Source organism: Leptopilina heterotoma, unplaced genomic scaffold (genome assembly GCF_015476425.1).
Source record: "Leptopilina heterotoma isolate Lh14 unplaced genomic scaffold, ASM1547642v1 Lhet_31, whole genome shotgun sequence".
NCBI lineage: Eukaryota > Metazoa > Arthropoda > Insecta > Hymenoptera > Figitidae > Leptopilina > Leptopilina heterotoma.
The window spans coordinates 352,501-363,107 of NW_025111011.1; the positions used below are offsets into that span (position 1 = coordinate 352,501).

The window sequence follows — 10,607 nt, forward strand, 5'->3', positions numbered from 1 at the left end:
ATTTTTTTAAAATAATTGAATTCTTTCAAGTTTTTTTTACGAATATATTTAAAAATTGCATTGAAAGTAATTTAATTTTTATAAAGAATTTTTTAAAAATATTTTGAGAATAATAAAATTATTTTTTAGAGAATTTTAAATTCTTGTTAAAATTGAATTTTATGGGAATTTTTGAAAATAAATTTTATTTAAATTTGATTAAAAATAATTAAATTCCTGCAAAGAATTTTAGTATTTATAAAAATAGTTGAATATTGTTTCGAAGAATTTATTAAAATTTTAGGAAATAATTGAAATTTATGGAAATATTTAAAAATGTTTGAATTCATCAGAGGAATTTAATTAAAATTGTTTTGAAAATAATTGAATTCCTGCAAAGAATTTTACTATTTATAAAATTAATAGAATTCTTGCCAAAAATTTTACTATTTATAAAAATAATTGATTTTTTTCGAAGGATTTATTCAAATTTTAAGAAATAATTAAACTGTTTATGAAGAATTTTATAGAAATATTTGAAAATAATGAAATTTTTTCGAGAAATTCAATTAAAGTTGTTTCGAAAATAATTGAATTTGTGCAAAGATTTTACTATTTATAAACATAATTGAATTGTTTCGAATGATTTATTAAAATTTTAGAAAATAATTGAATTCTTTTTAAAAATTTTATAACGATCGAAGTAAGAAAAAAATGTTATTCTTTCACGAAATTTTATTGAAAATAATTGGATTCTTGCCAAAAATTTTACTATTTAAAAAAATAATTGAAATGTTTAGAAGGATTTGTCAAAATTTTAGAAAATAATTGAATTCTTTTCTGAAATTTCATTAAAATTTTGTTAAAAATAATTAAAGTTTTGCAAAAAATTTTACTATTATTATAAAAATAATTGAATTCTTCCGAAGAATTTTATTATTTACGTAAAAATAATTAAATTTTTGCGAAGAATTTTATTAAAATTTTTGAAAATATAAACAATAATAATTAATTTTGTACTTAATAAGTGAATTTTAAAATTTATGTTTTTGTAATTACTAATTATTTAAAAATTTATATTTGAAAATAAAAAATTTTGTAATTTGCATAAGAATAATAAGTTGAATATCACGTTCCGTACGCGTAACATTTGCTAGTTATCTAATAAAATATATTTATTTTTATCAAATTTATTATTTGTCAATTAAATTCATTTTTTTATAATACACAATTGATTTTAATAGTTTATTATTTGATTAAAATTAAAATTCATTTGATTCAATTAATTTTATTAATTTTAAATTTTAATTTTTTTAAATTTGTAAAAAAAGAAAAGATTGTAATATTAAATTGTTAATTTATTTCCCTAGAGTAATGCACCTGGTGGCTCTATATGTATCAGGAAATGACGAATACGGACGTATGCTTCGCAGAGCTCTTATGCGTTATCTCAATCTCTCATTGATTCTTGTATTAAGATCAATTAGTTCCGCTGTTAAGAGACGATTTCCAACATTGGATCATGTTGTCGATGCTGGTAATAAACAGTTTCATTTTTCGAAAAATTCAATTCAAATTTATTTATTAATTTATATAATTCAAGTTTTTTTATTTTCTATTTTTTGTATTTTTATTTTTTTAATATTATTTATTATATTTAGGACTTAGAAGAATTAATGGTACGAAAGGACTTGTCCCATTTATATTAAAATAAATAAATTATTCTTTATTTTTTATATTTTTATTTTTGTAGAAAAAAATATTAAATTTATTGGGAATCACTATTAAAGTTAAAAAAAAAGAAAAAGATGAATTAAAATATTAAAGGGAAGAAAAAAAGTCAAAGGGGAGAAAATTAATTTTCTTTTTAAATCCATCAATTCTTTATTAGGTTTTATGACATCATTGGAATTAGGTCTGTTTCAATCAGTTCCAAGTCTCGAATTTAATACCTATTGGATACCCTGCACTTGGTTTATTAATTTATTGAAGGAGGCACGTCGCAATCATCGTTTACCTGATGCACAAGGACTTAAAATTATAATGGAGGTGAAAAATAATTAATAATAATTTATAAAATAATAGTCAATAATTTTTATCATTTAATATTTGTTTTATTAATAATTACACGCAAAAAAGTTTTATCTGTCGAACAACTACAAATTTTATTATATATTAGCAAAATTTTTAGTTGTTTCAATAAATTAAGACTTTCGCTATTCTAGAGAAACTTATTGCTGTTCCAGGTGAAAACAACGTATTTTCTGTGAATTTTTTATTCTTTATTTTATTATTATTTTTTATTTTATTATTAATATTGATTTTTATTGATTTTTATTGTTGCTAATTAATATTTATTTTTACACCATTTTATTAGTCATGTGCATTTAATCTTTTTTCTTATAATCTCTTTCTAGGAGTTTAATCAATTTCGTTCGAAATGTGGACTTCTTTGGAGTTATGATTGGGTCTCGATTCCATTAGTTTATACACAAGTTGTGACACTTGCGACCTACAGTTTTTTTGCCGTTGCACTTGTTGGCCGACAATATATTGATAGTGATCTTAATGGAACGAAAAAAACTCAAATGACAATTGATATTTACTTGCCAGTATTTACCATTTTGCAATTTTTTTTCTTCATGGGCCTACTCAAGGTGAGAAAAGAAAAAATTTTAACAAGAAACAATAAATAAATCGAATAAAAAAATAAATGTGAACAAATTCCAATTTTAATTATAATTTCAATTCTAATTCCAATTTCAATTCTTAATTTAATTTCAATACTAATTTTAATTTCAATTCCAATTTTAATTTCAAATCCAATTTTACGTTCAATTCTAATTTTAATTTAAATTCTAATTTTAATTTCAATTATATAATTTTAATTTCATTAATTAATTGTATTGGAAAAAATTTTAGGTTGCCGAGCAATTAATTAATCCATTTGGCGATGATGATGAGGATTTTGAATTAAATTGGCTGATTGACAGACACACAAAGGTATTTTTTCTATATTTTATGAATTTTTTAAAACTTATTCAGTTTTTTTGAGATTAATTTTCAATTTTAATTATTCCCTAATTAATTTCAATTCCATTCGTTGATTTTTAAAAAGAATACAAAATACCTAAATTTTATTTCAATTTAAACTTCTATGAAAAATTCTACCAAAAAAAGTTAATTCTATGGAGAATTTAAATAAAATTCTATTAAAAATAATTGAATTTCTAAGAAAAATTTTATTATCTATAAAAATAATTGAATAAAAATAAGAATAATTGAATTCTTGTTAAGAATTCTATTAAAAATTTTAAAAATTCATAATTAATTTCCTGAGAAAAACTTTATTATTATTTACAATAAATTAATTCTTGGGGAGAATTTTAATCTGTATTAAAAAATTGAATTCTTGACAAGAATTTTATTAAAAATTGGAAAATAATGGAATTTCTGTAAAGAATTTTCTTATTTGCAAAAATAATTGAATATTTACTAAGAATTCTATCATTTATTAAAATAATTAAATGTTTTGTGAACAATTTTATTATAATTTTTGAAATGGAATTGAATTCCTGCAAGAATTTTTTATTTATGATAAAAATACTTAACTTCTAGTGCAAAATTTTATTATTTATTAATTCAATTCTTCTATAAGGACTTGAATTGATTTTCTCAAATAATTTTATTATATTATTCAAGATAATAATAATTTAACTCTCACATAGAATTTTTTTATTTATGTTGAAAATAATTGAATTCTTGTCAAAGACTTTTTTTAAAAACTTTTAAAATAATTGAATTCTCAGGAAAAATATGATTATTTATTAAAATAATTGAATATTTGCCAAAAATTTATTAAAACTTCACAAATAATATAATTATATAAGAATTTTATTTTTTAATTAGTAAAATTAATGAATTTTTGGGGGAAAAATGTATTATTCATTAAAATAATTGAATTTCTACATATAATTTTATTATTCATGAGAATAATCGAATTCCTGCAAAGAATTTTTTTTTATTTCTGATAAAAATAATGGAATTCTTGCTATTTAAATAGAAAATTAAATATTTTTCTAAATAAAAAAAATTTTCTAAAGCAATTCAATTATTTTCAAAGTTTTATAAAACTTCTATGCAGAATTTTAATATTTTTTAAAAGAATTGAATTCTAGAGAAAATTTTTGTTCAAAGTTTTGAAAATAATTGAATTCCTGTGATCAATTTTTGTTATTAATGAAAATAATTGAATTTTTACAAAGAATGTTATTGAAATTTTTATAAATAATAAATATGAATAATTAATAAATTACTTAATTACTCAATATGTGAATTCTTTTTAATTTTGAATCTGAAAATTAGTAGAAAATTTTAATTGATATTTGTAAATAAAAAAAATGTTGTAATTTGCCTAATAATAATAAATTGAATAATGCATTCTGTGCGTAACGATTTCTATATAAATTTATTAAATAATTTATTAGAATTGAATACAATAATTATATAAAATTGAATAAAACAATTAATTGAAATTGAATACAAAAATTGAAAAAACTGAATATTTAATTGATCAAAATTGAATATGATATATTTAAATGAAATTGAATATAATAATTTAATAAATTATAGGTGTCATATCTTGGAGTTGACACTTTAATGAGTCGATGTCCACCTTTGGTAAAGGATTATTACTTCGATTCGGAAAATATTACTTTACCATATACGGAAGCTGCAGCTGCTTATAAAAAGAAAACTTATAGAGGAAGTGTGGCAAATATGCCGTAAGTAATTTCTCCAAATTTTTCAATATAAAGTCCATATATATATATATTAAAAATTTCCAAACTTATAATAATAATTATATATTAATAATAAAATTAGAGTGCCAGAAGACAAGCAGACTATGTTTCTGCCAGAAATTGCTGAAGAAGATGATAATAATAGTAAATTAAGTGCGACACCTCGGACATCAAGTGCCAGTTTAGCTAATCATCTGCACGACAGTCCAGATGTCGATAGGCGGTAGGAAATTTGTAATTTCAAAAATAGAACTTTTTTTTCTAATAACTCTCAATTTTGTTTTTTGAAACAATTTTTCTCTCACTTTGAATTTTGTTTCTTAAAACAATTTTTTTTCCTACTTTTATAATTTTATTTTTTGAAACAATTTTTTAACTCACTCTGAATTTTGTTTTCGAAAAGAATTTTTTTTCTCACTCTGAATTTTGTTATTGAAAACAATTTTTTTTCTCACACTGAATTTTGTTTTTGAAAACAATTTTTTTCTCACTCTGAATTTTATTTTCAAAAAGAATTTTTTAACTCACTCTGGATTTTGTTTTCGAAAAGAATTTTTTTTCTCACTCTGAATTTTGTTATTGAAAACAATTTTTTTTCTCACACTGAATTTTGTTTTTGAAAACAATTGTTTTCTCACTCTGAATTTTATTTTCAAAAAGAATTTTTTTTCTCACTCTGAATTTTGTTATTGAAAACAATTTTTTTTCTCACTCTGCATTTTATTTTCTAAAACAATTTTTATTTTGACAAAATTTTGGCCAATCTTTCTTCCAAAAAAGATTCAAAAAGAAACAAAATTTTTCTTTCTGAAGAAATTTTTTATTTTCTTAAATACAGTAGAACCTCGGTTATCCGAGCCTCGATTATCCGAGATTCCGGATTATCCGAGGCACAAAACATGCTCGGATAATGCGGAATAACTCGGATAAAACGAATCGAGCGACTAAATTTGGAAAATAAATTTTACAAAACCACTATTTGTGATCATTGCATTTAAAATTTCGTCCATTTTTGTCATTTAATATTATTCTAACACTTTAAACACATAAAAAATAATTTAAAATTTTGAAATTTTCATTGGTTCCGTGTTATCCGAGTTTTCGATTATCCGAGGTACCTCTTCCCCACATTACCTCGGATAATCGAGGTTCTACTGTAATTGAAATTCTAAGAGGAATAGTATTATTTTTAAAAATAATTGAATTTCAGCAAAGATTTATTTTTGAAAATAATTGAATTCTTGGAAAGAAATTTATTATTCCTGAAAATAATTTATTAAAGCATTGAAAATAATTGAATTTCTCAGAAGAATTTTTCTTATTTTTTTATTACTAGTAAAATAATTTAATTCTCGGGAAAAATTGTATTATTTATTAAAATAATTGTTCATGAGACAAAAATTGTATTTTTTATTAAAATTATAATTGAATTTTTGACACAAAATTTATTGAAACTTAGAAAGTAATTGAATTTCTAAGAAGAATTTTCTTATTTTTTTATTTACTAGTAAAATAATTGAATTCTCGGGAAAAATTAAAACTGAAAATAGGTAATTGAATTTCTGTCAGGAATTGCTTTATTTGCAAAAATAATTGAATTTTTACTAGAATTTTATGGTTTATTAAAATTATTGAATTCTTGACCAGAATCTATTAAAACTTTGAAAATAATTGAATTTCTAAGAAATAAATAAATTGAATTAAATAATTGAATTTTTGAGAAAGATTTGTTTTATTTGCAAAAATAATTGAATTTCTATTGAGAATTTTATTATTTATTAAAATAATTGAATTCTTGTCCAGAATATATTAAAACTTTGAAAATAATTGAATTTATAAGAAAAATTTTATTATTTTGAAATAATTGAATTCGAGCTAAAAATTTGTTTTATTTGCAAAAATAATTGAATTCTTGGGAAAAATTGCATTTTTTGTTGAATTTTTCCTTTTGAAAAGATTTATCCAAAATTCTTTTCTGAAGGAAACTGAAATTTTTTTTTTGTCTTTTCCCTTTTTGAACTAAATTTTGTTATTTTTCAATTTTTTATTAACTGAAGTACATTTGTTTTAGCCAGATTAGTGGCTCTCCTGCGGAAAGTCCGAAGATCATTGAAAAAAATTCTGAAATTATTGTTCCATTGGAAATTCAGGAAACATTTATCGTCGATCAATCGAATGAGAGACGAAGGACCAGTACCATAATAGAGGCTGTGAAAAAATTCTCAAGAACAAAACTCCCAACGCCACGCCTTGATCAAATGCGAAAACCATTTTTTTCACTCAGCAAATCATCAAAAGTCAATATACAACCATGGCCAAGTGCAACAAATCTCACTCATTTTGGAAACTCACAAAAAAAGAATGAATCAACAAAAATTGCCAATCAAAAAAAATTCACCGACACAATGACACAAAATAAAAGTGAAACATTTAATATTCCCGTCATCGATATTCGTCGTTCATCAATTGACGAACCAGAAAATGATGATGACAATGATGATGATGATGTTGATGACGGTATCATTAATTCTGCATTCTCACAGGAAAAATTAACAGACACAAAAACAAAAATAATTTGTGATTATTGTAATGAAAGTTCGTGTGATATTTATTCGGAATTTTCATCGAAAAATTATTGTAAATGTCGTCGAAGGCATTATCATCATCATCATCATTATTGTTTGGAGAATTGTCAGAATTGTCAGAATAATGAGGAATCTCATCATCATGGTTCAAAAAAACGTCTTCACAGTTACCCGAAAGTATTAGTTTATCGACGTAAAACAATTGAGAGTCATCCGCGATGGAAAAAGGGTGTACGTTGGAAAATGGTTGGCAATAAAAATGTTATTGACAAAAAATCACGAAGAATAACAGTGGACAGTGTGCCATCGGCAAAGAAACTTGTTGCATCGTCGGGAAATTCGTTTAATTTCAGTAATTCGGAAAATAATTTATCTTACGATCAGAAGAAATGCAGTTGTTCCTATAAAAAAGACGAAAGCAGTGATGATGATGACGATTCATCAATTGAGGAACAAAATAATACAAAATTATAAATTTAATTAAACACTGAGAATTAAATGGAAATTTATGCTAACTGAAAAAAATTATTGAAAAATTTTTTATTTTATGTTTTCATTTTAAATTTAATATTAATATTTAATATTTCCTACCTACTTAATTTTAATTTTTATTTTTACTTCAATTATTATTATTTTAATTTTTATTTCTATTATAAATTTATCTATGAAACTTACATTTAGAAATTTAATTCAGTCACTTAAAAATATATAAAGATTATTTAATTAATCAGTTGTTAATAGAATTTTAATATATGTGAACGTCCACATGAAAAGGGCCCATTTTGGCACTATTGGAGTTATCTATATGGGCGTATTTCTGGCAAAATTTGGAAAATTTTGAGTGGTCTTAGAACTTTTTTGGTTAAAAATTTGCTGAGTTACGGAATTTCAAAGTTTAGAACGCCAAAAACCACATTTCGAGAAAAACGGAAATAAAGATTGCGATACCAACTAATTTATTGTTGTATCTCTGGTTCTTCTTGGAAGTTATTCAGATAAGAATTGTTTCCAGTTCAGGGCACCTTGAAGATAAAAAACCAACAGGTTTTAAATTTTTAAAAACATCCCCCCCCCCTCTTAATTTTGAAAATACGAAAAACCGACAATATGGGCCCTTTTCTAAAAAAGACAGTTTTTCTATTAAAAAACCATTTTTTTATAAGATTAATGATTAGGTACAATTTTATTGTGTCATTTGAAGAAAAAGAATAGATATTAAACTTATTTAAATTTTTTTAACAGTCTCTATTACGAAAAATTTCACGAAATATCGAATTTTTCATTTCTATGACTACAAAAACAAGGACTCTAACATCAATATCTCTGGTTCTTCTGGGAAGTTATTCAGATAAGAATTGTTTACAGTCCAGGACACCTTAAAGATGAAAAATCAACAGTTTTTAAATTTTTCCACACCTCCATTTTTAAAATACGGATTACTTTTGCAAATGACCGACAAAATGGGCCCTTTTCATTTTTCTAAAGAACCAATGAAATCATACAGTTAAATTATCGATAAATTAATGAAAACCGCATGATTCGACTTGTCAAAACATGTAGATTGATAATAAAAAATAAAAAAAAATTAAGATTTTGCTCTAAAATTACTTAATTGAGATTATCTCGAAAACTAGAACCGACAATATGGGCCCTTTTCATGTAGACGTCCACATATTAACAAACTTATAATTAAATATGAAAATAGAAAAAAAAAATTTTTAAATTAAATATGAAATTATATTCATTCAATTGATTAAGATAAGGATTTACGTGCACGTTTTTTGAAAATTAGAAAACACACTTTTTTTTACATATATCAAAAGTTTTACTTAAAAAAAAATTTCTTGCAAAGTTTGGAGTCTGTTTACTACGGATTTTTTTAATAATACGAATTTTAAATTATAAACTTTTAACATTGATTCTTATGGAGAAATGTGAAATTTATCCTTTTAATTGAAAAAAAAAAATGTTGAAAGAAATCCAAATAAATTCATGTTTTTTAAAAAATAAGTGCATGGGGATATTTTATTATTTTATGGTTATAAATGTCATGAAATTGAAAGTAAAATAGAAAAAGGTGTTTTAAAAAACTTTCTTCTCAACGATAAATTACATGCACTGACATTTTTCTGCATTAATAAAGAATATTTTAATTCTAACCAACTAATCATAAAACAATAACATTCGTGCTATTGACGGTTGTGAAGTTGTCAGATTTCAACACGATAGTTATAACATAGTATTAGTTTATATACGAATATAAAATTTTTCTATAGTGTGTGTGACAGTAACAAAAAAAAGTTTTTTTCTGAAGTATGAATATATCCCATATGAAACATCTCATTTTGAGGTTTTTATTTATATTTTTGTCAGGAAAAGTCGTGCACGTTCATCCTTAATTCCTTAAGTAAAGTTGAAGAACATTTTAATTTTTTTAAAGATTATTTGACGATTAGCAAATACAGTGGCGGATCCAGGGGGGGTCATGACCCCCCCCCCTGGGGCGAAAAATTTACATAAAAAAAAAGGTCAGCTATAATTATGGTCGTTGCTCGCCGAATCTATAAATGACCCCCCCCTGGAGTAAATTCAGGATCCACCACTGAGCAAATGTTAATCAATTAATTTTGAATTATTGTTTTTGATTAAAATAATTGACAAAAGTAATAAATATTTTATAAGAATGATAAATATTTGATACGAGTAAAAAATATTCGATATATATAAGAATAAAAATATTTGATACAGTTAAATGAAAATTTTATACAAATAAAAAATATTTGTGACCAATAATAAATATTTTTTACAATTTACAATTTTTTTTACAAGAAATTTCTTATTACGATTTGTTATAAATTATTAATTGTTACGAGTAATTTACTATAAAAGAAAAATATTTGTTGCGAATAATAAATATTTGTTGTACATCCCAGGCGGAAAAGTCGGACGAATGTCGGAATTTACAACCGCCTGGGATCCGCGCCCGTACAGACCGCAAGTACCGACGGTCTGTACCGATTCGGATCTGAAAAAGCAACCGGCGCGGTACAGATTATGCTCCGACTGTCGGATCCGTCTTCCCACTATTGTCAGTACTGGCTCGGTACTGGATTTCTTCCGCTGGCGGATCTTATTCTTCTGCGGCGTCGGAAGAATGACGAATATGTTTAGTCTGTACTGGCTCGGTGCTGGGCCCGATCCGACTGCGGATGGCGTCATTTATTGTCACATTATAAATCAC

The 10,607-nt window shown here is 23.6% G+C and overlaps 1 protein-coding gene across 2 annotated transcripts in view; it reads left to right on the forward strand.

The window, feature by feature from the left end:
• The window catches only part of LOC122504643 (bestrophin-4-like), a 20,105-nt gene extending 12,170 nt beyond the window's left edge, over positions 1-7,935 (forward strand). For both annotated transcript variants that reach the window (XM_043615835.1, XM_043615833.1), the window contains 7 exons: positions 1,350-1,516; positions 1,871-2,028; positions 2,397-2,636; positions 2,902-2,982; positions 4,612-4,763; positions 4,864-5,004; positions 6,853-7,935. In XM_043615835.1, the coding sequence (XP_043471770.1) occupies positions 1,350-1,516; positions 1,871-2,028; positions 2,397-2,636; positions 2,902-2,982; positions 4,612-4,763; positions 4,864-5,004; positions 6,853-7,840 (1,927 nt within the window). In that variant the 3' untranslated portion in view covers positions 7,841-7,935. The remainder of the gene's footprint in view (positions 1-1,349; positions 1,517-1,870; positions 2,029-2,396; positions 2,637-2,901; positions 2,983-4,611; positions 4,764-4,863; positions 5,005-6,852) is intronic.
• Positions 7,936-10,607: the final 2,672 nt, after the last annotated feature.